Source organism: Sporothrix schenckii (genome assembly GCF_000961545.1).
Source record: "Sporothrix schenckii 1099-18 chromosome Unknown Cont42, whole genome shotgun sequence".
Classification (NCBI taxonomy): Eukaryota; Fungi; Ascomycota; class Sordariomycetes; order Ophiostomatales; family Ophiostomataceae; genus Sporothrix; species Sporothrix schenckii.
Window position 1 is genome coordinate 1,037,053 of NW_015971143.1, and position 27,985 is coordinate 1,065,037.

The window sequence follows — 27,985 nt, forward strand, 5'->3', positions numbered from 1 at the left end:
AATGAGTTTAGAAGAGGTCTAGATAAAATGCCAGGTTCACCTCCACATGCAAAAAAGAGAGATACAAAGAGCCAGTCAATTAGCCGGTCGCGTTCAGGGCGTTCTGGGGGATGCGTGTTTATAAAGTACACAGGTGGCAGAAAAGAAAAAAAGGCGGATTACGGGCGAGAAAAAGAAAGAAAAGAAGCGGCCCGTTATGAGCTCACAAGCTTATGGCTTTGGATTACTCCGGCGATGGGAAAGCGTGGAGGGGGGGGAAGGCGCGGGCGGCGGTGATTGTTCGCAGCTCCCTGTTTGGGGAGCCATTTGGAGACACTGACGAAAACGCTCTCGGCATCTCCAAATTCCTCGCATGTCTCAAGCCGAGGCACCTTCAGGTGCTTGCACTGCGAGAGCGCTGGCCTGGTATTGGCGGATACCCCGGATGGGAAGGTGGAAAATGTGGGCACCTTCCCCAGCAACGTCCTGACTCGTGATTGCCGAGCGGGGCGTTGTTGCGACCGCGCCTTCCCTGTCAGCATACATATCTTTCATAGAGCATAATTAGGGGCTGTCTCCTGTGTAAGTCGTACTTTGTGCCCACTGTAATTTCTCCGTATTTCTTCTGTCCAAGTCAATCGCCGCAGCCCAGCGACTGCATGTGCAACTAACTGACCCACAACGAGAAGAATTAGGGGTGTTTGGGGCCGAGTTGAGGACTCCCAGCAGCCATTGTTCGTTGCTGGAACCAGTTGAACACCTGTCAGCCGTACCTTCCCACTCTGTAGAAATTGGTCTTAGAACAGCGTCAGCGCGTGCCATAGAATACTTCAGACGGTAGGAGCGAGCCGACTAGGTACGATAAAACTTGAATGGTAGGAAGGCACGCTTCGACTGGTCTTTGCGAGGAAGGTGCGACGAAGAGCCACCAAACATGCAACTAACGATGATTTAATTTCCCCACAAAGTCGGCTGTCGTCCTCGTTCTCGCAAAGTCTGGAGAACAAGTTGAAAGCTCCTTGCTCGCTGACGAATGGGCCAGTGTGATCTTCACATGTCAAAAGCGGACAGTGCTATACAAAATGTCGTATGTTGCCACACTAATCATGCCTTTCCTAATTCGGACAGTCGTGTGGTCGCTCCTACTCGGTATGAGGTCAGAGGTACCACAAGTCACGAGGGACGCGGAAGGTGAACCTGCCACAGCAAGACGCGACCTGTAGGAAAGAGCGATGCGTGTCTCAAATGTGAATCTTGCCTTTTTGATCGCCAAGTTCATGATCCTTGGATTTGTGCGATTCTTTGTTGGCTTTGGGGTCATCAATTGAAGCCTCCTTGCGCCAACCATCGGGGTAATACCAAACAGGCCTAATGCCAGAGCTTCTTCAGTGAGGTGCGCTCCGATACGGAGTACTCTACTTTAGCCCCTGCAATGCTAAAACGTCGTCGCCAGCATCATGTCCGATTCTGGCTATGAAGCACAAATCGACTGAAATAGGAACGGTCGTGAACAGAATGATGTCAGCCATAACTTCTTGATTGACTTCCCTTCAGCCTACCCACCGCAGCAATGACTTCCACACCAGACGCCCCGCTAGGGTCGCGCATCATCGACGACAAGTCACCCATCTGCGTCCCCTTCATCCTCGAGCGCCTCACGCAATATCGGAAACAGAACCCCGACACCCAGCGGCCGTTTGTCGTCGGCATCAACGGCGTGCAGGGCGTGGGAAAGACCACGCTCGTCCAGACGCTCTACGAGACGCTGCAGGACCGCGAAGGCCTCGAGACCCTCGTCGTCAGCATCGACGACTTCTACCTGACCCACGCCAACCAGACCGCGCTCGCCGCGGCGCACCCGGACAATGCGCTCGTGCAGGTCCGCGGCGAGCCCGGCACGCACGACACGCCCCTGCTGGCCTACTTCTTTGACGCCGTCCTGGCCGGACAGCCCGCCCACGTGCCCGAGTACGACAAGGCCGCGTTTGCAGGGAAGGGCGACCGCGCAGCGCCGACGCCGACAAACCCCGGCCGGCTCGTCAACGGGCCAGGACAGCGGCCGCTGCAGGTGGTGATCGTCGAGGGCTGGTGCGTGGCGTTCCGCGCGGTGGCGCCGGCCGCAGTCGCGGCCAAGTGGCAGCAGTCCGGCGCGTCGCCCGACACCAAGCTGTCCTCCAAGCTGCACACGCACAAGCTGGAGCACCTGCTGCTCGTCAACGAGCGGCTCACGGCCTACGATGCGGCGCTGACCAACCACATTGACGCGCTTATCCATCTCGACGCGGAGCATACGCCGTATGTGTACGACTGGCGGCGCGAGCAGGAGGCGGCGCTGCGCCGGGCGCGGGGCACGGGCATGACGGACGAGCAGGTGGAGCAGTTTGTGGACGCATATTACCCGGCGTACGAGCTGTTCGCGGACGGTGTGCGGAAGGGCATTTTTCCCCACGTAGAGGGCAAGCCTGGCCGGCAGTTGCGGCTCGTAGTCGGTAAGGACCGGCGCGTCAAGGAGACCATTGAGTTATAAGGCGGTCGACAGAAGAAACGCCAACCAAGATTCAGAGCGGGGATTATCGTGTTATCGTGTCTAACGAGCGGCCGAGTTTCATAATGCCATACACAAATACATACATAAATATCCATGCGGGTGATAGAAGCGGTATAGCATCAAATCAACAATCAGAAAACAAAGCGAAGAAATGAAGATGTAGAAACATGCACAGAACATATAATATGAAGCAAAAAGAAAGTTGGGTCATGAATGATATACAGCGAAAACGCGACCTTGCTCTATTCCCATCCATTGCCAAATGATCATTGCCACCTTGCCACCCGTGATGCCATGCCCACCCATGTATTATGAACAATAAATAGAAAACCCCTATCCGGAATCGGCGACTCTTCTCGTTCGTTGGAGTTCAAGTCGTTGTTGAGCCTTGTTGTGGTGTTTTCTCCTGTTTTCGGGCGGATTGTTCCGAGAGTGGTAAAAAATTTGCTGGGCATGCTAAGCCCCTGGTACAGCGTATTATTGACAGCTCCAAGCTCCAAGCTCCAGCTCCCAGCCTCCACAAGCCAGTGGAGCTTCATCGGTGCCGTTTGTGGGCAATGCCGCCTCTCTGTTTCTTCAAATCCGTCCACTGCACTGCCCTGAGTTTGTGCACCTTCCACACTTACTTCTCCGTCGTCCCCACGGGCGCTTCAAAGTTCCACAACCTTGCCGCGCATCATTCCTTCGCCTTCGTGTCGGAGGTCGCCCAGCGTGCGCTCTATGCTCTCCGCTTTAAGGCGCACAGCCTTTTCACGCTCGGCCACTTCTGCTTCAAAGTCGGCCATCCGCCGCCGCTTGGCCTGCCGTTTCGCGCGAATCTTGTTCGACAGCTCGGCAAACTGCGTCAGGAACCAGTCTCCGCACTCATCCCACTCGTTGACCGACATGTCTGTGAAGAAATGGTGCTGGCTGTTGGCGTCCTTGGTCTTGAAATGCAGCAGCCGGTCTTCCATGGTAGCCAGCTTGGCCGGGGCGGCGGGCGGCGGGCGGACGGCCATGCGGGCCGGGTCATGGTCGAACGGCTCGTCGCGGAGCTCTGAGTAGTTCATCGCGTGCAGCACGCTGTCGTCGTAGTCTGGACTGTGGCGCCGCTTCCGACTCGGTTTCTTGTCGCGCCGGCTGCCGCCCCCGCCCACACGGGGCAAGGAGCTCTCCTGCAGGACCCGCTTTTGCAGTTGCTGTTGCTGTGCTGGGATCGCGGGTGGTGGTTGTTGCGGTGGTGGTCCCGGCGGCGACGAGCGGTTCTGACGCGGAGTACGTTGATTGGTTGCCTCATCGCCCTGTGACGGCAAGTCGCTTCCATCGTCGGTCTCGGGCCGAGCAGGTGTCCGTCCCAGCAGCGGCGCATCAATGTCACGGAAAAATGCAGACCGTTGGGCGCCCAAGTCGTGGTCCAGCCCTACACCACCGCCTGCCATGACTGCTCCGTTCAACTTGGGGATGCTCTCGCTTCGTTGATGCATGCGCCGTTCAGGGGAGCTTCCGTTGGCTTCGTCCACGCTTCCATGTGGCTGTCGCTCCGAAAATGAAGACCGCCGGGTCGCACCACGGGCATCTCGCAAAGCGTACTTGGAGTGCTTCAGGACAGGTATATGCCTCGATGGGGAGCCGTAGGGAGAGCGGTCTACGTAAGGGTCGTCCGTGTGAGCTGCCGTGTCGCCGTTTCCGTTTGTTGGCAGTATCCGGAGTCCACCCCGATCACCCATCACAAGAGAAGCCGCCTGCTCCCGTTGCTGTGGGAAGGAGCTGTCATAGCGGCCCAAGTTGGCCGAGCGGGGTGGTGGTCGTGTTGTCGTCGTTGTGCTTTCTGCAAACATAGAGTTGATGCTGGACTCTTCCCATATTTGTTGCTGCTGTTGCTGCTGTTGGGACAGCTCGGAAAAGGGTGGCGGCCGGTTGTTGTCCGAATTTGACCGTGTCCGCTGAAACGACGGCTGTCTCTGAGGCTGGTCGTGTGTACTTGCGTGTTTCTGTGCCTGCTTTGGAGACGGAGAAGCTGCCGGGAGTGCGCCATTAGTCTGATGGTTCGGGGTTGCGCCACGAAGGGGAGGAGGGACGGGGATCTTTGCGGCCTCGGCGAGCAGTTGCCGCGCAGAGAGCGGCAGCGGCGCATGGATCGTGTGGGGGGTATGCTGTGTACCGGATTGAGAAGAGGGCTGCTTGGGACTGCCGCCGGGCGCCCCGTTGGTGTTGATGCCTGCGGCGTTGCTGGCACTTGCGGTGGTGTTGCCGTTGACGTTGCTGTTGCCATTGCCGTTGCCCTTGGGCTCGGAGCTTCGCATGTATCGCAGCATCTTGAGTTGTGTTGCTGGCATCATCGCCCTGCGCAGGCAGGACAGACAACTATGGGCAGTCGCGGCGGCAGCAGCTGCCGGCGAAGAGGCGGCCAGCTGTGTGAGAGCCAGGCCACCACTGGACTGCGGTGCGGTACGAGCACAGGGCAGTGTGCTATAGTGTTGGGGGCGAAGAATGATATACCAAAGTGTATGGAGATGTAAACAACTGCTGCCCTATAGTGTCGAGAATATGAGGGCGATAGCGTATCACAGTATGTATTGTTCTTAGGCCGCCGCGTCCACCAGTGGTTCTCGTGTAGAGTTGCTCGTGTGCCAGCACAGTGTGTGTCAGAGGCGTTCGCCTGTTCCCTAGTCTTGCTGGGGACGAGTCGGCTGCGAGTCTGTGTGGTTGAGAAAGCAAGGACCTGCTTGCTGCCTTGTTCCTTTTAGGAAGAAGGTCGACGAAAGGTCGGAGAGTCGGGGAGTCGGTGCAATCGGAAGGCTTATAACTGTCACGGCGCGTTCTGTTGGGTGCGTGGGGTGGTGCGTTGGACACAGGTAACGTTGGGCCGCAGATGAGTTTGAGAAACTGAGTTGGGTCAATTTGCAAGACGAAGGAGAAAAGGGGGAGAATGTGGAGGTCGAGTAGAATATCAAAAGACGGATGCGTTGAGTATGGGGTAACTGGCGGGGGGCGGAAGGAAGTCGTGTCGTTCTTTCTCAACGGTCGTGGTTCCAATGGAGTCGAAAGGAAGGCACACGAAGTCAGGTGAACTGCATGGCCTCGCATTCCCCAAGTGGCTGCATTGCATTGAATTTCTAGTGCACGTTTTGGGGGCTTTTGGGGGTCGCTCTTTCTCTGGTTGTCGCTGGCGCGTGGCGCTAGCGTGCCGCGTTCGTTAGCGGGGATCCACTCGCGACTGCCAATTGCCATCCAACGGTTCCCTGCTATGACAGGCCCGCCTCAAATATCTCGAGCTGCATCGACATTGAACATGCCACCCTACACTTCTCTTCCTGCACGCTGCATGCATCGTCGGTCGAGATGCAACAACACGCACACCTCCTTCTGCTTGGCTTGAGATGCGATGCGCTGGCAACGTCGCGCAATTGGTCAGTAAGTGTCTGCGTGTCTGTGCCATCTTTGAAATCTGACTTCTTGTCCGTTCTTTCACGAAATTTGTTTTTGTTTCCTTTCGAGTCTTATGCAGGAGCGTTAGCTCTAATATATGTAGTCTCGCTCATAATCTACGTTTGTTAGTTTTTTCAAACAAAAATAGAAAACATTCGTGTTTACGTTTCGCCCTGACTTTATATATACCTCCACCTCGAGCCTTCATCTCATGGAAGTCGCCGCATCCTAGCGTTGTCGAAGTGAATGCAACCTGGTGCCCAATCTCCTGCACATTGCTGCACTCCCGGGAGCCTGACAAGATATAAGGGTCCTTTATACCATCTGCTAAACTGTAGAGTAAACCTTCGTTGAGGACTAAACAAATCGGACAGAGCAGTGTAAGACTTAAGATGAACAGTTGGTCATTGGGCCGCCATACAAAGAGCATCCGCCCATGCTATCCTATGACGAGATAGATTCCCTGCGACCACTCTCTCATACGATATGCTTTGATCTCTCCTGCCCATTTCTGGTAACAAATGCATGCTGGCGGATCCAGGGCCCAGCAAACCAGACGGCAGATCGTGACAATGCCTGATTGTTGCCTGCAGGTCAAGGCCAAATGACGCCTCAACGTCCTTGATTAACCAAGGCTTCATTTCGAAATTTCGAATGTGCGCAATGTCGTCCAGAAGCAAAACGTGGGCAGACTAAAGAAGCCGTGAAAGACGAGAAACATTGTAAAATTACCAACACCCACTAAATTTGGGGTGGCATTTCTGCACTTGGACTTCTCAGACGCCATAGCCGGCATCTGTAAACTCTTTTGCACGGTTAAATGATCACGACCCAGGCCTGTTAGCGAACAAAGTCTAACAAGTCAAAATGCTCATGATTTTCTCTCCTCACCTGGATCTGACGGCTGCACTTCTTCGTTAAACCACTAATCATCAAGTTGCACCTGTGCTCGGCGTACCTCTTCTCCATGGGCCAGGCCAGGCCGCCTGCTGTTGATAGCCGTGTGGTCTGTGCCGTCACTGGTTTTGCGGCAGCTCTCGAGAACGAGATGCGGTGCGCATATAAAATCAACTAGACGGTCTTACGAAGATCAACATAAGAATCACCCCGTTAAAGGTTAAAATGATATCTCCTACTATCAGTATCAACAGAGGTGGTCTCCTAAACACAGACCCGATTATATGGTGCACATCGGAGCTCAACTTAAGCATTTGGAGGCGCTTCTCGGCACAAACATTCAAGTCAGGCCGAGGCATAACACGGCACTTTCCAGTTTTCCAGTTACAATTCGCACTTTCTCTACAGATCACCATAGTACTCTGTGCCATCCGTTAGACGCCTCATAACCGTAGTGCATGTTAGTTAAATTATATGTGATATAAATCTATTCCGTCCGAAGGCACTAAGCCTGAAGGGCTTCGGTTATATTGTGGGATGTGTCACAGCCTTCCAACCTTTTATGTAAACACGTGATTATATATCGAACTCGTCCGGTTTGTTGACATACACAGAGGTATTTACCTCAACACCACAAAGTCAGAGGCCTCTTCGACGGAGCAAACGAACCAGCTACGTTTTTGAAGTTTGTTTTGTTGCTCCAAGTTGTTCTGTTTGGCTCGTCCTCTCGTTACGTGTTCAAAATGCCCTCCCCTTGGCGATTTATTGCAGATACGGAGTCCGAGTCCGAGACTAACGACGATGGCTATGGTGGTGCCGACAAGGAGACGGTGCAGCTGCAGGCGCTGCGTGGAGAGGTGGTACCGGCGCTGCCAAGTCTCAAGGATGAGACGCTGCAGCGGTGCGTGATACACGGAGTGCGGCACCACGCCGAGTATGCCAGCTCGCCTGAGATCTTGGAAATCTGTGCTTCAAGGCAGTATCCAGCCATTGTACGAGCCAGACATGCCCGACTGATTATGAGCGACGTCATTCCCCAAGATATGGGCGACGACAACGAGGCGGACAGGGAGACGCTGCCCTACTGCATCTGGTACCCGGACGTCGCACGCGAGGAGACCTACCGCGCGCTTGTGCGGCAATATCCCCAGATGCGCTACGCCGTCGGTCGCGCCTGTGCAGTCGCTGGCTATGCCGCTCTGTACCATGAACTGGGCCTGCTGCCGGACGTGTCCATCGCCGACGAGGCACGCGACAACATGGAGCGCGTGCCCGGCAGCCGTGCCATTTTCCGCGACATTATGGCGCAGACGATGCGGTTTGCTGTCATGGACGACTACACGCGATCCGTGCATCTGGAGCAACCACGAGCAGGTGCATTGTTCTATGACGACACGGCCGTGCGTTCGCGGCTCGACAGCGATTCCATTGGTCTTGCAGACTACCGTCGCAACGGACGACGGCACGCGTACTTTGACATTGCCGAGGACCACGGGCTGGCCGAAGAGACGCGCAGTCCGCATTGTTCACCTCTGATCGCCGATGAAGGTACGCTGGCACTGCTCTACGCACCACTGCCGCCCGACCTGCCAGCTATCAACAAGGACATGCTGATCCTGATGGCGGCCGCCGAGGGCAATGTCGACCGGTACGCGCGGCTGCGGCGGCCGTCTTTGGTGGAAAACGAGCTCTTCTGCGTGGTTCGTGCTATCTACCACAGCACCATGTTTGCCAAGTGGTGGGCAATGCAGTTGGACGACACGCGAGACGAAGCAAGGGCTCCAAGCCACGTATTGGAGGCCTTGCAAACAAACAACGCCGCCTTTCTGCGCAAGGCCGTCAACGCCCGCTACATTATGAGCAACGGCGTGTCACGCATCACAGCCGAGACACCCAGCGGTGAAATTCCCTACGTGATCTGGCACCCACGCCGGCCGGACTGGGCCACCCTGCGCGAGCTCGTCCGCCGCCGGCCCGACATGCGTCCACAAGCAGCTCACGCCTGCATCGTGGCCGACTACCAGGTACCTATGACGACCTGCAGCCGGAGCCCTCGTACGTACTCTGGACAGAAGCCAAACGTCAGATGCACCGGAATCCGCACTATGCGCAGGATCTCGAGCAACGCGCAGACGCACTCGGACTCTCTCTCCACGAAGACAGACCCGCAGACCACGTCGAGGCCTTGGGAGCGGTCCGTGTCCGCGACACGGATCCGACGGATGCCTGGCTCTACACCCAGCTCGATCCGTCGCTGATGCTGTTTGCCGGGCACGGATCGGGTGGCATCTACCAAGGTTTTCAGCCGACCACCAGCTACGTGGACTTGGCCGTATGCGTGCCTACGTCGCTGCGACAAGAGGCACTCTGCAAGCCAGGCAAAATGATGCCGCTCTACCAGGGCGAAGTGGAGGATGAGGTGGATGACGAGGTAAAGGAGTAAAATGAAGAGACACTGCAGCCAATGTGATAACAATGCATAGCCGGACAGCAAGAACTTTCAAAATAGCGACAGCTGCACTCTGCACGAGAGGCTGTCGACGTACCACCGCCTCCTTTCTCCTCAACGCAACAGCACCGACACGATACATCTCCAAGGCCACCCAAGCCTGACTCCCACAATATACGAGACATGGCCAACGCCTATTCCAAAACACCATGCTCAATTACAGTAGGAAGAACCCAGAGAACAAGAGGAATCCGACGTACCACCGCCAAATACTGCGGTCAGGAGCAGTGCTCCACGCCAACACCACAGGTGCATCTACCATGGACTGTTGCAGGCACAACGTTGATGGTCTACCCGGGCAAGGACGAAGTGGACTGGCAGCTATGGTTCACAGCAAAATAAGAGAGGCGAGACTCAATGTAAACAGGAAATCAGGATTGGTTCTGGAAACCGGAAAAAGTACGAAACCATGGTTAAAAATGAGCATGAAAGCGCAATGAAACTGAACAGTGACAATTGGCAACAAGAGGAACAAGAGGGAAAATGAGTAAAGGAAAGGCACCAAAAATGTAAGAATAAAAGAAAAAGACTAAAACGATAAGGCAATTATAATGACAGAAGACTCCTTCTCTGGGTGGCCAGTCTATATTGCGTCTCCCCATGGCTCTCCACCGCTTCCACGAATCGCACATCGTGCGTATTAATGCAGCCCGTCTGCTGCCACCTTGCTCTTCAGCGTGGTACGAACAGTTCCGTCCCGATACGTCCCGTCTCAACGTCTCAACCCGCGCCCTCTTAACAAGCGCACTGCCCTGCAGCTTGCGTGTTGGAGCCCTCGGGCGCGAGGCTGACACCTGGCCGCTGGCCGGGCCGCGCGCGGCCGCCGGGACCGACCTGGTCGGTCGGCAGCTTCTTTGCTATCGCAGTGAACAGCTCGGTGACGTTCTCGGCGGTCTTGGCAGATGTCTCAAAGAAGAGCAGGCCGGCCTCCTTGGCATACGCCTCGGCTTCGGCCGTGGGAATGGCGCGTTTGTCGGGCTGCTCGGTGACGAGATCGAGTTTGTTGCCGGCGAGGGCGATGATGATGTTTTCGTTGGCCTGGCGCTGCAGTTCCTTGACCCACGCCTTGGCCTTGTCGAGGGAGGACTGAGCGTGTTAGCGACGAAGAGAAGACACGAGCGAGCGAAGCGAAGACAGATAAAACTTACGGTCTGGGTTATGTCGTAGACGACAACGGCGCAGTTGGCGTTGCGGTAGTACATGGGGGCAAGGGACTTGTAGCGCTCCTGGCCGGCGGTGTCCCAAATCTCAAACTTGACGGTGGTGGCTTCGTCGAGCGAGATGGTCTGCGTTAAGAAGGCGGCGCCGATGGTGGATTCCCGATAGGAGTCGAACTGGTCCTTGACGAAGCGGAGGACGATCGAGCTCTGGTATGGTTAGTCTGGTACACGGTGCAACACACAGGCTCGCCGACGCCGGTGACGACAACGTACCTTGCCGACAGCGGACTCGCCGAGCAGCACGAGCTTGAACTGCGCAAAGCGGTTGCTCAGGCCGCGGGCACCGGGGGGACCACGAGCAGCCATGGTGGCGATGTGTGTGGTTGTGAAAGCGGTGGTCGAAGAGAGAAGGGAACGGTGTCGTCGTGTCGTCGCGATGGTAGGCGACGATGCAGTGGCGCGCAGCGATAGACAGGAGTTTCGTCTAGTCTAGTTTGCTGTAGCAAAGGAAAAGAAACGCTCGGACGTTGTGCAAGACCGATGTGTTCGGTGGACGAAGACGGCGGCAGTGATCGGCGAATGCAAGATGAAGTCGATGATGAAATGACAGGGTGCGAGCGATGGGCGGCAGTGGGCGTGTGCGGACTGCAGTGCACCGGGTGGTGGGAGAGAACGGAAAGATGAAGCTGTCAAACGGTGCGAGTGATTATGCGGTGATGCAGAGGCCGTCGATGTGCAGAACGTGACAAGGCAGGTACGAGGGGCGTGAGGCGTTGAGGATGAAGTAATGTCCAGGAACCAAAGAAAGGGAAAGAGCGCCCGAGTGTGGTTGTGTAATTGCTGGTTGGCTCGTGTGGACTGGCACGACTGTTAGATTGTTGGGAAGGGGCGACCCAGAAGGAAATTGGTGCTTTCATGGATGCCTTGGACAGCGGCGCCCGGAACTGGTAGTGGCTGGGCTCCTGCCGTGGCTCGGCTGTCCAGCGACAAACGATAGAGGGGTTGGCGCTGCCGCCAGCCTAGTTCCATTCTCCACAGCGCCGTGGCTGCCCGCTCTTGCCTTGAATTTCCAGTTTCTGTTTTCTCAGTCAGCTGCCGCACCTCCCAAAACGGACTAAAGTGAGTCGCACGTGACTGCACATGGGAGAGAGTCTGTGGTCTGCAGCGATAGAGTGGGGCACTTCCACCGGTTTGGGACAACTACCAGCCAATAATAATGTAGCGTTCGGCAGGGTGACGACACCAGGAAACACCGATCGGCCAGGCCCTGGCAGGGTGCAATTTGGGGGCGCTTGGAGTCCACGCTATTCTGGCGTACGTGTTTGCTACAGGCCAAAAGGGGACACTGCGATGCCAAATCAAGTGTCGATGCGTCACGCTCTCCATGTCCACGCCATTTCAGTTTCCGCACGTCTGTCGCCAACACGACGCCCGCCATCCTCCGGCCGGCCGAAAAGCTTCCCTGAGCGATATTCGACGCTGTCTGCGGCCTGTTTTCATACACGGCCCGACAACCGTGCCAAAATAGCTCGAAATCGCTCGAATCAGCTGTCAACACCTCGGCGTCAACAAAGAACATCGACATCGACAGTCGTCCTCCCACCCCCCACCAACCCTCCCCCGCACCGCCCGCCATGGCGTTTCCGTTCCGCGACATCAACGTCCAGGTCAGCCCCGACTCCTATGTCTTCAAGTCGCCGTCCACGCCCAACGCCCCGGCCCTGACCATCGACCGCCCGACCGGTGAGGTCCGTCTCAACGATGCGGCGCTTTTGTCTGGCAAGCGTGTGACGCGCGTCTTCAGCATCAAGGGCATCCTCGGCATGATCCAGCTGCGCCTGGACAAGTACGTCATCGTCATCACCAAGGACGAGCACGTCGGCCGCCTCAAGGGCCACATGGTCCACCGCATTGTGCAGGTCGATGTCTTGCCCGTCCACGAGCGCCAGCTGAGCGACCCGGACGAGGACCGCTTCCTGAGTCTGCTGCGTGGCTTTTTGAAGTCCGGCTCCATGTACTTCTCCTACACCCTCGACCTCACCAACAGCTTCCAGCGCCAGGTCGCGCAGCAGGACGCCGCGAGCGCGGCCGGCCAGGCCGAGGCCCCGCTCTGGATGCGCGCCGACGACCGCTTCTTCTGGAACCGCTTTGTGCAGTCGGACTTTGTCGAGTACCGCCACCGCGGCGCCCGCGGCCAGCTCGGCGTCCAGGCCGGCATCGACCCCTACATCCTGCCCGTCATGTTCGGCATGCTCGAGATCCACCCGACCACCTTCCGCGGCCGGCCGCTGACCATTGCGCTCATCACCCGCCGCTCGCGCTTCCGCGCCGGCACGCGTTTTTTCTCCCGCGGCATCGACGAGGATGGCCATGTGGCCAACTACAACGAGACCGAGCAGATTGTCGTCCTCAACGACAGCGGCCAGAGCAACCTGGCCGGCTACTCGGGGACCGGCGACATGCAGACGGGTCGCCAGCTGGTGGGCGATGCGGGCAACAAAACCGCCGGCACCGAGACCCAGATCCTGTCGTACGTGCAGACCCGGGGCAGCGTGCCCGTCTTCTGGAGCGAGATCAACAACCTCAAGTACACGCCGCGTCTGGAGGTGCGCGGCGATGCTGGCGGCATCGAGGCCGCCTTTCCTGCCGCCAGCGCCCACTTCGCCGAACAGGTGCGCATCTACGGCGACAACTACCTCGTCAACCTCGTCAACCAAAAGGGCCGCGAGCGCCGCGTCAAGGAGGCCTACGAGAGCATGATCAAGTTCTTCCAGGGCGGCGCCGCCGGACGCGGCGGCAGCAGCAGCAGCAGCAAGGAGCTCAGCGAGAAGCTGCACGCCCTCGACGGGACCACCCCTGCGGCCGCCGCAGCCGCCGCGTCCCGCCGCGGTGGCAGCGTGGGCGGTTTCGCCGAGAGCCAAAAGTACACGCAGAGCCAGCTGGACCGCGTGCACTACATCTACTTTGATTTCCACAGCGAGACCAAGGGCCAGCGCCTCGACCGCGCCAAGCTGCTGCTCGACCAGATGCACGATGCCCTCATCGCTCAGCAGTACTTCCGCGCCGCGGACCTGCCCGGCCACGGTGGCGTGGCCGCCCGCCTGGAGCCCCGCACCGTGCAGACGTCTGTCGTGCGCACCAACTGCATGGACTGCCTCGACCGCACCAACGTCGTCCAGAGCATGCTGGCCCGCTGGACCCTCGAGCGCATGTTTGCCGATCTCGGCATCATGGCCCGCGGCGGCACGCTGGTGGACCAGGACCCGGCCTTTGAGGTGCTCTTCCGCAACCTGTGGGCCGACAACGCCGACCGCGTCGCCGAGAGCTATGCGGGCACCGGCGCCATGAAGACGGACATGACGCGCCTCGGCCGACGCACCAAGGTCGGCGCCCTGCGCGACGGCCAGGTCGCCATCACGCGGTACTGCCGCAACAACTTCTTGGACGGCCCCCGCCAGGACGCCTTTGACTTGTTCTTGGGCGCCTACGCGCCCAGCGAGGCCACCGCCCACTTCGTCTTTGCCGACCGCCGCCCCGTGCTGATCCAGGCCGTGCCTTACGTGCTGGCCTTTGCCGTCTTCTTTTTGCTGGTCGGCCTGTTTACGAGACGGCTGCCTGACGCGGCCGTGCTGCCCATGCGCCTTTTCCTGCTGTTCTGGGCCGCTGTGGCCGCCTACAGCGCCCGCTTTGTCCTCCGCAGCGGCGAGCTGTACGTCAACTGGCCCAAGCTGATCCCGCGCCCGGCGTCGGTCGAGGACTACCACGCGGCCATGACCAAGGCGCGCAAAGACAAACTGCTGGGCGCCTTTGTGGCCCGCCACGAGCGCGGCCTCAGCACCGCCCGGTATATGAGTGCCGAGGAGGGCAAGAAGAGGATTGAGTAAAAAATTGGTGTCCCGGCAAGACATTCTTCCGTATTTTCTTTTGTCTGTCCCTCTTTCTTTTTCGCTTTGGCTGTAGCCTCTGTAGACTTTCCTTTGTTGACACCGGCGATGTTGTTGTGAATCTATTTATTTTGTATTGTTCCCTTCTGGGCTTCTCCTGGGTCGTTTACTTTTTAATCGTTTTGCAAGCAATGCGTCTTGATGCTGCAGCGTTTTAGAAATACATGTAATTTAGATTCTATCGTCGGCGCCTGTTACGATCACGTTGTGTCCAAGTGAAGCAAAGCATCATGAAAGCGTTGGATTAAAAGTTATATGAAAAAGGTGCAAATGCCATACACTATGGTAGATAATTGGAAATGTCGTCTTTGGGTATCGTCCAGAAGAAAAGTACATTGCGGAGAAGTGAGCAGAGCGTAGAAACGATGAAGACAGGAAACAAAAAAATAGGAATGAACGCCATGCTGCGCGGTCATGTCATGCTAAGCGAATTTTTCTGGAAAAGAGCAAGAGGAAATGGCATAGGGAAAGAAAAGACGAAAAGGGACAAAAGAAAAATTGAAAGGACAACAATGGCAACCTGCATATGGTGACCGTCATCACAGACACAGCAGCCAGCGCACACCAGTGTAGATGCCGCGGCCAAAGCCCAGCACGATCCGCGCCAGCATCACCACAAACCACACGTACCACATGAAGCCCACCAACAGCCACTCCACCGTCAGCCAGCCGGCCCGCCGCACCCATCGGAACCGCCGGCGCCGGCGCCGCATCATCTTGTCGATGCTGTCCTCGACACGCTTGACCTGCAGCCGCTGCACCGCCATAAGGTCGCGCGTGACCTCGTCGGCCTCGTCGGCCGCCTGGCTGGCAAGCCCGGAGAGGTCGACCGCCACGCGCGAGCGGACGCGCTCGATGCGTTGGCGCAGCTGCGGTACGGTGGTGTTGGCAAACGTCTCGGCCGACACCTGCCACGACTGGCCGGAGCGCTGCACGGCGCTGCCGAGCACCTGCGCGGCGAGCGGGTAGAGTTCGACCTGCTTGATGGGGCGGCGGGCCAGTTCGGCCGGAGTGGGTCCGTAGGCGGCAATGTCGGCCCACGTCAGCGATTGTTCGCCGTTGCTGCCGCGCACGATAATGGGGCCGCTGGTATCGCCCTTGGGGATCATTGAGCCGGCATCGTCGTCGTTGTCGTCGTCGTGCTCACGGTTGACATCCTTATTGGTCTCGTCGTCGGCATCCGCACTGGTGTCGACCACTGCTGCGTCCAGGGCTGTAGAGGACCGTCTTCGAGTGCCCCCGTTTGCCTTGCTATTTCCGTTGGCTTTCCCGTTGGCTTTCCCATTGCCAGTCCCATTGCCAGTCCAAGATCGTACAAGCACCATGGGCTCGTTGGCACGCCGAGACAGCTCTTTGGCCAACACGGCCGAACTGTACATGGAGGCACGCAGGCGCGCGAGCTCACGGCGCGACAAGGGGCCGTGGTTTTTCTTGCTGTGGTAGGCGGGCTGCGACAGCGACCAGCGAGGGCGACTGCCTTTGATCCCGCCCGTAGCCGATGCGGTGCTAAACTTGCGCGGCAGCGGCTGCAGGCCAAGGCCAAGGCTGCCCGAGATGGAAGATGCCGCGCCACTAACACGGCTGCTACGGCGTGATCTGGTGTCGCTCTCCGAGTAATCCGAGTCTTGGGAGCCGCGGTATGGCTGCTGTAGCTGCCGGCCCAGAGGCTGCAGGGACGAGTTGCGCCGGCGAGCTGCGGCTGGTTCCTCGCCGAGCTGCTTCGCATTGTTGGCTACATCGTCGGCACTGGGTGAGGCATCGCTCACATCGATCCGGGGCGGTTTGAGGCGCTCGAAGCGCGCCGATTGGCGGCTTGGAGGGCGGTGTAAGGAATGTCCGCCACCGCGGCCAAACGATGGCATGATATTGAGGTAGTGTTTTTCGTTGGTCTTGGTGGTTGAGTGAGACTTGTTTGCACCCTGTGGCTCTGACTCGGCATTGGCAGAGGGCGACCGGGAGTGGATCGGCGAGTTCCTAAAGCGGCCCCTCGGTGCTGCCTCGGGCTCGGAGTCATCATCGGACGAGGACTGGGACACGTGGGCAGCAGCGCCTACAGTGCTAGCAGAAGCAGGCGCCGCAGCGTCACCATAGAGGGGCTCACTTCCTTCACGACGCCACAAGATGTCGCTGACCTTGGACACACCGCTCCGCAGCACAGTGTCAATGCGTGGGCCGCCCTTGAAGAAACCACGCAGCGTGCCAGCCGACGACTCTCCCTCCTCGCTGCGGTGATGATCATGATTGCCGTGGTTGGCAAGGCCGGCGATGCTGCTGTGTGATCTGTGGGTATCAAACGTGCCCGCATTTGTACGTGTTCTCAGTTTGCGGAGGGGACTGTGCGTGGCCTTGGCCTCGTTGCTGGACGCAGCACGGAGGTCGTCTGCCAGCGTGCTCACAGCAGTGAGGGGCGCAGAGGTAGACTCGACGTATTCTTGGTATTTTGGCTGCGCCTCCTGCACTTGCTGTTGCGTCTGTTGCGTTTGTTGTTGCTGTAGATGCTGTGCTGGCGCGCTTGACCGTGCACTAGGCTCCCAGGAATCATCCCCGCGGTCAAGCATAATGTTGTGTGCACGGTCCCGTTCCCGTTCTCGATCCCGGCTGTGGTCATGGAACATGCTTTTGACCTTGCCTAAAGTACGGTGGCGCGGTGGCGATGCAGCTCGGCTGGATGGCGGTGAGAGATCACCGCCAAGGGGAGGCACAAATCCGAGGCCATCTTTGGAAAAGGGCCGCAGTTCTGGCGACGTGGGCCGTGATGAGTCGTAGTCCAGAGACAGACGACGACCCACCGACGGAATCTCAAGGCTAGCGCGGCCCTGTTTCGAAGGAGAATCAACAGACGCCGCCGCCGTTGTACTTGTCGGACGTTGAGCTGGCGATGCCGAGTCGGGCTGTGCTCGTTTAGCACTTGACGGTGTGTTGCTTGTAGATACGGTGGGAGGTCCGTTTGCAAGTTTCTGTTCCTTGGAGGCGGCAGCAGAGGTGGCGGTAGCCGCATTCTCCTCCGTCTCACCATTCTCCTTGGCCATTTTGTCCATCATGGTCCTGTTGAGCACCTCGACATCATTGGCCGTGCTGGAATCTGGCCGGGCACGACGGAACCGCCTCCTGTCATTGTCAGAATCGGATGTGTCGGAGAACGAACCCCGACGAAGACGCTGGGCATCGTGGCTGTGGGCGGAGCTGTTGTGGCGGTGGTGAAATGACCGCAGCTCGCTGAGTTTCTGCCGCGCACGCTTCCGGGCGGAGCTAGCCGACAATTGCTCGGGCTCGGGCAAGTGCCCGGCCGCTTTGAGCTGGCCCCCCACAGGGAGAGCATACAACGGCCTCGAGCTCGCGCCAGCAATACCAACATCGGCGGTCGGCATCGAAAAGGTTGCGGGGCCGGTAGAGTCGGATTGATCAGCTCCCGCCACGGCACCAACCATGCCATCATCTCCTCTCTGAGAAATGGGGCGGTACAGCGCCGAGTCCTGCGGGAACACGCGCCGCCAGTGGTGGTCTTCGACGAGCTTCATGTTGTCGCCCTGCTCCAGCCAGTAGACGTCGGCAATCATATCGGCCGGGTCGATAATCCAATCGATACGGGGCCGCTTGGGCTTGGCCGGCGCAGTCTGGCCGGCGGTACGTGAGATCGACGGCGGCGAACTTTGAAGCGCGGCACCGGCGTCGGCAGTATGAAAGGCGGGCAGTGTGTAGCCGCCGAGCATGCGGCCTTGGCCAGTAGCGGTCCATTTGGCCACGTCGTCGATCCAGTCGGTAGTCCTAATCACGTCACCAAACCCTTGGGCCTGGCCGTCGATGGTCCTACGCTCACGGACACGCACTTTGCGGTTTCGGATGTACTGTAGGGGGTTGTAGGGCCGGCCAAGGCGGGTAGAGCTCAGAACAAGGTCACCGTTGCTGTTGGTTCCCGTCATGAAGAGCGGCTGGGGTTGGCCGGGGATTGCGGACGTGGTCGGGGGCGAGCCGAGGCTCGTGGCGCGGCTGCGGGACGTGGCGTCCGGAGTAAGGGGTGGAATGAGTTCAAGCAACCGCCTGTGCTGGGCCAAGAGCTCGAGATGGTCCTTTGCCTTTTGAGCGCGGGCTAATGTTGACTGCGAAAAGTGATAGCGGTACGGCCCCTGGCCACCGGGCGTGCCGTCAGGCAGCAGTTCAAACGGGGGCTGCAAAGGGCTGCCGGTGCTGGTGCTTCCGTGTGGATGCTGTCCGCTGGGAAACTGGCCAGACGAGGACACGCGGCCGCCGCCAGCTCGATCGGGCTTGGGCGACATGGTGCGGGAGATTCTGCGCTGCTGCTGCAGCTGGCGCAACAGGCTGCCACCGACGGCGTTATCCGGGAGCGGTGAGAGGCGCGGCGGCAGCTGCTGCGAGACGGTACGACGAGCAGCACGACGGCGCGACTCGCTGAGGTTGAGGGCCATGTTGACGATCTGGGCCGAGTCGAGGTCGAGAGGCTGCGTGCCGAGTTGGGTGCTGTGCTGGGCCTGTACAGCAGGTACAGCAGGTGCGGCAGGCGGGGCGGCTGCAGCCGCACTCTCTGGCGTCTGCGCTCGCGCCGTGCCGGATGTCGACGTATCGTGGCTCTGTCTCGACGAGCCATTGCTGTGGACGCTGTCCGGCGTGTTGATGTCGGTATTTGAAGTCAAGGTGGGTGTATTCTTTGTATTCTTTTCTGGCGTTTCGGCTGCGACAGCAGCGCGCAAGCCGGCACCAGCAGCACGACCGACGCTGGTCCGGTCCGTATGAGAGCCAACCGTTGATTCACGCTGCGAGGACCGCGTATGAGTCAATGTCGGCTTGCCGTGGCTGATGGATGCGTGGCCTTTGCTCGAGAGGGGATCGGCCAGCAAGAAAGCGCCGCTGGATCGGTTATGTCGGTGGGAGGTACGGTGGCTTGCTGTGCGGGCCGCGCTTGTATTTACGGGTGAGTTTGCGGGCAGGTTGGTCGGCTGTATCGAGTTTGTGTACGATTTCGAGCTCGAGGGTGAAGGGGACGGTTCGTAGTTGTGCCGAGATGAGGAGGAGGATACAGGCGTGAGGTGGCCACTGTCGGGGCCGTGGTCGTGGTGGCCCTGTAGCTGGCGAGGGGAGGCGCCATCGGACGAGGCCCGAGCATTGGGCTGAAGGCGTGCTGCTGATGTTGCTGTTGGTCCTGTTGTAGATGGAGATGGTGTCTCGCTGGAGTGTCTTGGAGCAGACGGCGACGGAGACAGAGAGCCGGCAGTCGAGCCGCCAAAGCTGGGGTCCCGCGAGGCCGAGCTGGCGGCCTCGTGGAGGCTGTCGGCCATGTAGATCGGCGAGGACGCGGTATCTAGCTTTGTATGCGAGATGGTGTCGTGTCGTAATGCCTCGTCAGGAGGGACCGTCTGGTCGATGGACGGGATTGACGTGGATATGAAGCCGCCAAGTGTCTGTGGAATATCCGGTCACATGTCCATAACGACACCACGGGTAAGGAAATGATACTCCTCGTTGCAGTCAAACGATGCAGCTGTCGGTTTAGTGAAGCTGGTCAAAAAGGAGGAAGCCGAAGAATCGTGCTGCCGTCAAAGGCCGAGGTAGGACAACCGAGCGCGATGACGTGGCCGGGTGAACGGCGAATACTGTCGACGCAAGGACGCAAGAGGAAAATCGAATGGACGCTGGTCATACGAGTGTCGGCATGTCAGGAGGAGAAAGCCGCTGGGTGTGTGACGGAAGACGAAAGGGCAGAAACGAATGAGGGATCGTGGAGATGGTAGGACAGGGGCTGAGGGGGGAGTGGCTTCCAAAACGGTTGCGTTGCACCTTCCTTCACGTGTGAAGAGAGAGACGGCTCTTGCCTCGTCGTGACAAATGGAATGACGAGAATGGCAAGAGCGAAACAGGAAAAAGCCAAAAGATGCAGTCACGCTTTCGTCCAACGACCTGTTTGGCAGCTGCACATCGTAGCATATGCGGTCCAATGTGCTGGCAACAGGCTGCAGTGGAAAGGGCGTCTGTTGGCCGTGCTAGCGCTTCTGCCGAAGCACCAAAAATCAGGGAAGGAGGCAGCTGGTGATCAGTAACACAATTACTAATTAGCGAGTAAAGTGACGGTGTGGAGGCATGTTTGGACCCCAGAAAGCTGTTAACTGCTAGTTTTGGTGATGAGTCCCCTAAATACAGCCCCTAAATGACCCCTAGAGCAGCGATCGCCCACGCACTGTTTGGCCCCTGTAGCGGACAATTGCCGTTTTGTCCGGTCTGGTTCTTTTTAGTAGTTCCAGGCCCTTTGGGGTCCATTCTTGCGACGTATTTAGCACACGGACAGACCCACAATAGGCCCATTAATCCTGATTCGGCTGCCTCCAGCTACGACAATTGGCCGATGGCGAGGGCAGGGGCGGCAATTGCGGGCGCCTGGCCAGGCCATGGCCAAGTTGGCTAGCGGCCGTCAGAACCTTAAGATAGAAACAGGCGAGACAGGACAGGGCTTAAATACGCGGCTTTCATAGGACCCCAGGCATCGCAAAGACATTCTCGCATGTCGAGTTCACCTTTATGGATATTTTTATAAGAAATAACTATGTAAAGAACGACTTCATAATATGCATAACATGATGATGGGAATATGATTGCAATGGCCGGTTGCTAAACTACGGGCATGATAATGAAAGGGCAGACGCAGAAAACGGCAGATGAAACAGTGCAACCCAAAACGCCGCAGATGTCCAGTCACATGCAAAACGAGCGTCCCTGTCCTCTCTAAAACACCGTCAACGCACTCACGTAGCCGTTGCGCAGCACCTCAAAGACCAGGCCCGGGAACCCGTACAGTGTCGTCGTCGAGTCTTCGGTGCCCTTGACTCCGCGCAACGTGCTGCTGCCGCTGGTTCCAGCGTTTCCTCCTCCACCGCCTCGACCGCCCCGGCCGGCGCCGCTCGAGGCGACCCGCTGGCTCTCCTCCCAGCCGCCGAGCAGCTCGATGCTGCTGCCGGGGCTGTCGCCCCAGCCGCGGTTGAGCACCATGCCGCGCTGGCGCTGGCGGGCCTCCTCGTCGGAGGCATAGATGGGCCGCCAGGCGCGGTGGAGTTGCTCCTCGATCTGGGCAAAGGGCGACTCAGAATCGACGGTGGCGCCGGGCGGCGCGTAGGCAATGGACCAGCGACAGCGGCGGTGGCGGTTGAACGGGTAGGAGCCGGGGACGTTGCCGTGCAGGACAAGTTTGGTGGCCACGAGGCGGTCGGGGGCCGCGCTCTTGAGGGGCCGTTCGGGCGGGGGCGCACCGCTGCCACCACCACCACCACCACCAGCAGCGGCCTCCAGCGATGGTGGCAGCCGCGAGGGCGTGGTGGGCGTCGAGACGAGGACGTCAAAGCCGAGGTAAAAGTAGTTGAAAAAGCACTCGCTCGACACGTTGCCCGTCATAAATTCGTCCTCTGCTGCGTCGTCGCCGTCGTCATCGTCCGAGGACGCCGTCGGGATCGAGGACTGGTCCGTATCCGTCAGCGTTTCGTCGGGACGCCGGCCGTGAGCGGCGTTGTAGCTGTGCGGGTCGCTGGTGCCGAGACTGCCCGCAGCATTATTGGTGGGCCGTCGCGAGCGGCTGGTGCTGGCGGTGCGGATCTTGTGGATGTACATGCGCTGGTCGCTCTTGCGGTAGATGGCGTCGGGCGGGCCCAGCTCGGCGACGAGCTCCTGCGGCGTTGTTTCGCCCAGTGTGATCCAAAAGAAAGACGACGCGTCGGCCGAAGCAGCCGCGTCGTCGGTGGACGTAGGCTGTGCTGGTTGTGCCCATCGACGAAACAGTTGCAGCTTGCCGCCGCCGTGGATGTTGACCAGCGACACCTCGTCGGGCGCGACGTCTTTGCCCTTGGCAAGGGGTGTAAACGACTTGATGGCCGGCAGCACCTCGGTCCACAAGTGGTCGCGCGCCTGGGCCCATGAGTCGCCGCTGAAGACGGCCATGGAGACGGCAGCCAGGTTGCTGGGCGTCGACAGCAGCGACACGACATCCTTGTCGGGCGAGTAGGCAGACCGTGCCATCGGAAAGGTAAAGGCGACGCCGGGATACGACAGAACATACGTCCCAGTGCTGTTGCTGCTACTTCCATTTCCTTCGCCCGGGACAAATTCGCCGTCGTAGGTCGGGCCGAGGAAGCGCGAGTAGATGTGCCGAAAGGTCGGACCGCCAGTCGGCGCCGGCGCGTCGGCGCTGCTGGGCTTGACCAGGTCGCGGTCCTTATTCTGCTCCCTGAAGAAGATGTGGTTTTTGGTGAAGTCGAGCACCTCGATCAACCGCAGTCGCTGTTCGGGGCCGTCGAAGCGCAGGCGGAGGCCGTTGGCTGGCAGGGCGAGGACGACGGGGTCACGGACGGGGTCGGTTGGGGAGTAGGTGAGGTCGAGTTTTGGGAAACGGTGAGGCTCCGCCTTGAGCCGCGTCAGAATGTCATGGAGGGACGCGCCGAGGACTGTGACATACAGGTGCAGTGGTTAGTAGAGCCATGACACGCTGGTTTCTGTACCACCCGCATTGTTCTTTGCAACTCACCTAGAAAGCCCAGCGCCCGTCCCGGGTGGAGCTGTGCTGTGAAGAGAGACATGGCTGGGAGGAGAAGGGGGGCTTTATGGGGAGGCTGTCGAAAAGAAAAGTATGCGAGGATATATCGATCGAACCTGGAGAGACGATGGCCGGTGAGTCGTCTCCAAAGCAAAGGCCAACCCCTCGAGGTTCCGCGAGCGCTCAATTTCGCAATCTCGTCGCTTGTCACGCCGAAAGCTTTTAGTGAGCTTACGATGGAGAGACGAAAGGAGGAAATGAAGGAGAGAGATTTGGAGGGAAAAGAAATAGACGTTCTGTCTTCCAAAGTTGTCAGGTGCGAGTCACTAACCGCGATGCCTTGTGACGCCGTTGGTCGCTCCTGCCCGCCATGGACGCGGGACAGCGTGCCTGCTGTGGCGGGGCAGCTCTAGGTGAGACGTCATATGGCAGGTCCCTTCGGCGCTAAGCCCAGTGGGGCCAGGCCAGGCCGCGCCAACTGACGCCAGTTAACGGCAGGCGGCAAGCGGCAGGCGGCAGTCGACGGTGGAAGAGAGGCCAATACGAATTATACCAAAGCCATCTGAACAGCCAACAGATTTGGAACAATTCACACTATCTTCACACCTCATTTCACACCTCACTCGAATCAACTCTGCATTCCAACAACATAGAACAGTAACATGATCCAAAGCTGGAAGCAAAACTACGACCAAAGCCGGCAGGGGGGAGTGCCCTGTCTGCACAGCGTGAGCGATACGACCTCAACTCCAATATCACCACCAACGGCAGTTTACCCCCGATGGATGTAAACAAGTTGCCCGGATATGTTGTACAATGTCTCCTGTTTTCATGTTGCAGCCATCGGTGACATCCCTTCTTGGGGTTCTAACTGTGACTTGAAACGGTAATCAATTGCTGTCGTCTGCCTGCCTCTGCCTGCTTCTGCATGTCTTCTACCTGTATTCTATCTGGCTCCCAATTTCAATCGCAAGTAACGTCATCGCCCTTCATCCCTTAAAACAGACTATTCCATCACATGCACTCCATCTTCTTCGCCGTTGTGGCAACCAGCCACACTCGTCTCCGTGCTTGCCCCCTGTAGCGTTTCCAACGGCACGAAAGCCGCTGCTTGGTAACCTTCCATGCCGGCCGCGACGTTTCTGTCTTCCGTGACGCCGTCATCTGCGGCAGTTCCGTTGTCTTCCTTGGCCTGCTTCCGTGCTTGACGGCCGACGCTGTTGCGCACTCTTGGCCGTCCGCGGCCTCGTTTCTGTGTCGGCCGTTCGCTCGGCTCGACGGACTCTTCGATGGGCGCGCCACGCGTCGTGCTTGTGCTTGTGCTGCTGCCGCAGTGGGCGCCAGCTCGATTGCGTCGACGGTACGTCGATGGCTGAGAGGGCAAGGGTATGCTGGCCTGCGCGTGGGCCTGCGCTCGATCTCGCGCTTGCTGCACCTCGGCCATGCGCGTCCGCCCGGGCCACTCGGGTGCCTGTCGCTGCAGACGGCTCGTGCCCTGGCTGCCGGCGCCGCACGCCCGCTGGTGATGGCCCTTGGTGTTGCCGTCGTCGTCGTCGTCGGCGGCGGCGCCCTTCATCTCAATCTCAAAGCGTGCCGTGCCAGTGTGGCCCGTCCAGTGGCCCAGGTCGACCCAGTCGCGGTCGAAGCCCGCCGCCACCAGGTACGCCTCGCCCATTTTGATGTTTTGGACGGTAATGTAGTTGGTCAGCAGCTCGAGACGGGGCAGGCTCGCGTCCACCCCGGCGTCCACCCCGGCGTCCACGGCCTCCTCCGCCAGGATGCGCGCGTTCGACGGTGTCGGCTGGTCCCACGATGTGTACGGCCGGTTGGCAAAGAGTTCGCGGTCGCGGGCGTCGAGCCGCGCGCGGACGGCCCGGTCAAACTGCTGCTGTTTCTTGATCTCGCCGCCATACAGTGCGCGGAAGGCTTGCTCTTGGACCACGGTGAGACGCAGCAGCAGCACGGCGTCGCGGTAGCGGTACCAGGACGTCAACTCCTTGACCAGAATCAGCTTCATGGCGTCGGGCAGGTGGTCCCAGCGCGGATTCTGTGGCGGCGGCGAGGGAAAGGCCACGGGACGTCTGGAAGGCATCGCGGGCTGGGGCTGTGGCTGTGGCTGGATGGGAACGGTCTCTGTCTCTGGACGTGTGGCGATGGCTGTTTCGTCGTCGGAGCTGTCTGAGTCGACAATGACAATCACGTTGGGCGTGGCCTTGCCGTGCTGGGGTTTGGTTTCGTTCTTTTTGCTGTCGACTTGCGTCTCTGCGTGGGCTTTTGGCCTCTTTGCGTTCGTGGAGGGCACGTCACCCGCGCCGTCCTCGCGCTTTCTCTTCTTGGTCGCCTTGTCACTCTCGTCCTCCTTGGCCCTGCCAGTGTCCTCGGTCTTTCGGCCACATTTACGCCAGTTGATGTAGCTGCTTTGGAGGATCGAGTTGCTGGCTTCCAGGAAGTGCGTCAGAAACTCTGTAATGTCCTTTTCGGTGGGAAGAACGGCCTCCACGGGCTTTGACGGATCCGATTGGGATTGAGACGCTTGGTGGGCGTGTGTCTTTTCCAACTTGAGAATGTGGCCGGCTGTTTTTTGCAGTTGGACCAGGGCAGCACGCGGTGTACGTTCGGGCGGGAGGGCGTTGTTGGTGGTAGTGGTGGCGGCGGTGGTGGTGGCGGCGGTGGTGGTGAAGAATGAATGCAAAAGGTGCTCAAAGTTGAGAGGATGTGGAGGGAGCAGACGCCGGCGTCGTTGCAGCCTTGGATGTTTGAGACGCAGGAGCTTGACGACTAGGAGGCAAAGGCTCTTGGTGTGCCGTGTGCTGGTGATTGTTTGGTGCAAAGACGGACGTTGGGTGGACCAGCCGCCTGTCCGTCGACTCTTGCACTTCATCTATCACTGATGCAGGGTACCTGCCTGGCTGGCTACGCATGGTCGAAGCACGAAGAGAATGCATGGTAGTGAAGCGAGGTGTGGTCGTGGAAGCAGAAAGTGAAAAGGTGAGAGAAGAGTGAGAAGGTGAGGACAAGCTAAGGACGCTCTCGCGAGGTGACATGGAAGTGACAAAATCAAAATCACAAGGCAAAACGTCAGCAATGCGTCAAGAAAGTGAACAAAAGGAAAGATTGAAATGATGTTCAGGATCCAGACGGAATATATTTTATAACACGCCCAAGAAGACGACCACCTCCGTTCCAACAACCATCTATTCACGTTCTCCCATCAATGTCCCATGCCACAGTATTTTGGCCGACGTAGAGGTCAATCATGCACAGGACAATGTCTCCAGCTGGTCGGCAACGGTGGGTCACTTTTGACAAACCTACACCACTCCAGGACGAGAAACGAGTGAATGGGACGGGCCCGGGACCACACAGGCCCGTAATAGAGAATGCGCAATGGTGCCCGTCCGCCATCCATGGACTAAAAGGTGAAAAACATGCAATGAATCTATATGAATCTATTGTGCTACTTTGCAGTCACCGCTGGCTCAGAACGCCTGCTAAAAATACCTCGAAAACATGAAATACAATAAAGCAAACCCGAAAACAAACAATACTCCATTGTTCATGCCATCCAATATGGGCACCCAAGCTCGTGACCTCTTGTATTCAAAAATCATCACGCATTCCATGCCGCACAATGTCCTACAGAGGCACCCCGTCTACTGCACGGTCGTGTCGGTAAATGGCGTAAAGTGGGCGCGGTTCTGGTACCGCGCGCTGTCCAGGTTCGGTCGGCCGGGCTCTGCCGACGGTTCGCGCGAAAAGGCAAGCTCGCTTGCCGCCTCGACGCGGTCGTCGTCCTCGTCCATGGTCTCGTCCACGCCCCGCTTGGCAGGCCGGCTTCGACTTTGTGCGTCGCGCGCAGGGGATGCGTGCGAAGACGGCACTCCGAGAAAGGTACTGGCTTCGACCCGCGTTGTTCGTGACGGGCGGTCGTTATCGTCGGCCATGTCCTCCATACGAGCGTCGCCGTGCATTCCATCATCACCGGCCATCTCCTGCTCGGCCAGGGCCACGTCCCGCCGCGCAGTCAGCAGGTCGCCAAAGGACAGCAGCATGTGCTTGGCCTCTTCGTCCAGGCTGATGCAGCACCGAATCTGCGACAGGTAGTGCAGCGCGTCGACGAGGCCGATTCCGAACATGGACATCAGGTACGCCGTCACCACCGGCGGCGCGCGCACGTTGCCCGTCTCGCAAAACACGAGCACCTTGCCCGTCGAGACGCCTTGTCCATCCGCCGGCACGTCGTGCAGCATATGGTGGTTGATGCTCTGGACGGCGGCTGGCAGCGCTCGCAGCAGGCCGTCGATGCCGGTGACGTCGACGCACTCGGACCGGATGCCTATCGCCCCGGTGACGTGCTCCACCACGAGTAGCCGTGCGTCGGCTAGCCGGCTGTCCCGCACTGCAATCACCTTGGTGATGCCCGCATCCTGGAGGAACGCACGGTCGCGCGCCGCATTGGCCGGGCCCAGATACAAAAAGGGGAGGACCATTTGTGCTTCGCGGCGCATCTCGTATTTCCATGTGTTGTAGGATACGGGGCGCGGCCAGTCGCGCTGCTCATACACGAACTCGCCCATAATCTGATGCAGCTGTGGCCGCGTGAGCGTCAACACCGGTGCGTTGCGCATCGTCGGCATCATCACCGCCGTCGCCCTGGACGACGTTGGTGATGCTGACTCTGTCTCCTTCAGACCGAGCAGCCGCCTCTTCTCCTGGACCGCCTCGAAATGCCCCTTCTTGCGTTCCGCGTAGGTGCCGGTGTTGGTGATTGGTAATGGAACGGGAATGTGCGGAAACGATGGCGCAGCGCCCTGGTACTCGGCATTGGCGACCACGCCCTCCGGCAGCTGCAAGGAAAGACTTGGCCCGGGTTGGAGCAGGCCCTCAAGCATATCAAAGCCGCCATCCATGATCGCAACGGGGCCGTGCAAAGGCGTCGGCCACGAGGTAGATGGTGCGCAGATGCGTGAATGCGGCGCTTTGCTTATGAGAATGATGCGCGAAAAAGAGACTCGA

General features: G+C 58.8%; 9 protein-coding genes across 9 annotated transcripts; 2 read left to right on the forward strand and 7 right to left on the reverse strand.

Moving 5' to 3' along the window:
• Positions 1-1,549: 1,549 nt before the first annotated feature.
• SPSK_01867 (Uridine/cytidine kinase) lies at positions 1,550-2,506 on the forward strand (the record flags this gene model as incomplete). Its single annotated transcript, XM_016728766.1, has 1 exon — positions 1,550-2,506. The coding sequence occupies one exon, from the start codon at positions 1,550-1,552 to the stop codon at positions 2,504-2,506; it is 957 nt and encodes a 318-aa protein (XP_016589850.1).
• A 671-nt stretch (positions 2,507-3,177) lies between these two features.
• On the reverse strand, positions 3,178-4,821 carry SPSK_01654 (uncharacterized protein; the record flags this gene model as incomplete). The annotated part of the gene is made up of 1 exon (XM_016728561.1): positions 3,178-4,821. The coding sequence occupies one exon, from the start codon at positions 4,819-4,821 to the stop codon at positions 3,178-3,180; it is 1,644 nt and encodes a 547-aa protein (XP_016589851.1).
• Positions 4,822-7,575: 2,754 nt separating this feature from the next.
• SPSK_11023 (uncharacterized protein) lies at positions 7,576-9,275 on the forward strand (the record flags this gene model as incomplete). The annotated part of the gene is made up of 2 exons (XM_016737243.1): positions 7,576-8,856; positions 8,919-9,275. The coding sequence occupies 2 exons, from the start codon at positions 7,576-7,578 to the stop codon at positions 9,273-9,275; spliced, it is 1,638 nt and encodes a 545-aa protein (XP_016589852.1).
• Positions 9,276-10,076: 801 nt separating this feature from the next.
• Positions 10,077-10,867, reverse strand: SPSK_01923 (Rab family, other; the record flags this gene model as incomplete). Its single annotated transcript, XM_016728821.1, has 3 exons — positions 10,077-10,427; positions 10,490-10,708; positions 10,775-10,867. The coding sequence occupies 3 exons, from the start codon at positions 10,865-10,867 to the stop codon at positions 10,077-10,079; spliced, it is 663 nt and encodes a 220-aa protein (XP_016589853.1).
• A 1,199-nt stretch (positions 10,868-12,066) lies between these two features.
• Positions 12,067-14,409, reverse strand: SPSK_01499 (uncharacterized protein; the record flags this gene model as incomplete). Its single annotated transcript, XM_016728410.1, has 1 exon — positions 12,067-14,409. One exon carries the CDS (start codon positions 14,407-14,409, stop codon positions 12,067-12,069), a length of 2,343 nt encoding a protein of 780 aa, XP_016589854.1.
• Positions 14,410-14,984: 575 nt separating this feature from the next.
• SPSK_01372 (uncharacterized protein) lies at positions 14,985-19,736 on the reverse strand (the record flags this gene model as incomplete). Its single annotated transcript, XM_016728287.1, has 1 exon — positions 14,985-19,736. The coding sequence occupies one exon, from the start codon at positions 19,734-19,736 to the stop codon at positions 14,985-14,987; it is 4,752 nt and encodes a 1,583-aa protein (XP_016589855.1).
• A 1,438-nt stretch (positions 19,737-21,174) lies between these two features.
• Positions 21,175-23,012, reverse strand: SPSK_01592 (uncharacterized protein; the record flags this gene model as incomplete). Its single annotated transcript, XM_016728501.1, has 2 exons — positions 21,175-22,880; positions 22,961-23,012. The coding sequence occupies 2 exons, from the start codon at positions 23,010-23,012 to the stop codon at positions 21,175-21,177; spliced, it is 1,758 nt and encodes a 585-aa protein (XP_016589856.1).
• Positions 23,013-23,975: 963 nt separating this feature from the next.
• On the reverse strand, positions 23,976-25,914 carry SPSK_01560 (uncharacterized protein; the record flags this gene model as incomplete). Its single annotated transcript, XM_016728469.1, has 2 exons — positions 23,976-25,779; positions 25,808-25,914. 2 exons carry the CDS (start codon positions 25,912-25,914, stop codon positions 23,976-23,978), a joined length of 1,911 nt encoding a protein of 636 aa, XP_016589857.1.
• Positions 25,915-26,622: 708 nt separating this feature from the next.
• Positions 26,623-27,879, reverse strand: SPSK_01774 (dual specificity protein phosphatase 3; the record flags this gene model as incomplete). The annotated part of the gene is made up of 1 exon (XM_016728678.1): positions 26,623-27,879. The coding sequence occupies one exon, from the start codon at positions 27,877-27,879 to the stop codon at positions 26,623-26,625; it is 1,257 nt and encodes a 418-aa protein (XP_016589858.1).
• Positions 27,880-27,985: the final 106 nt, after the last annotated feature.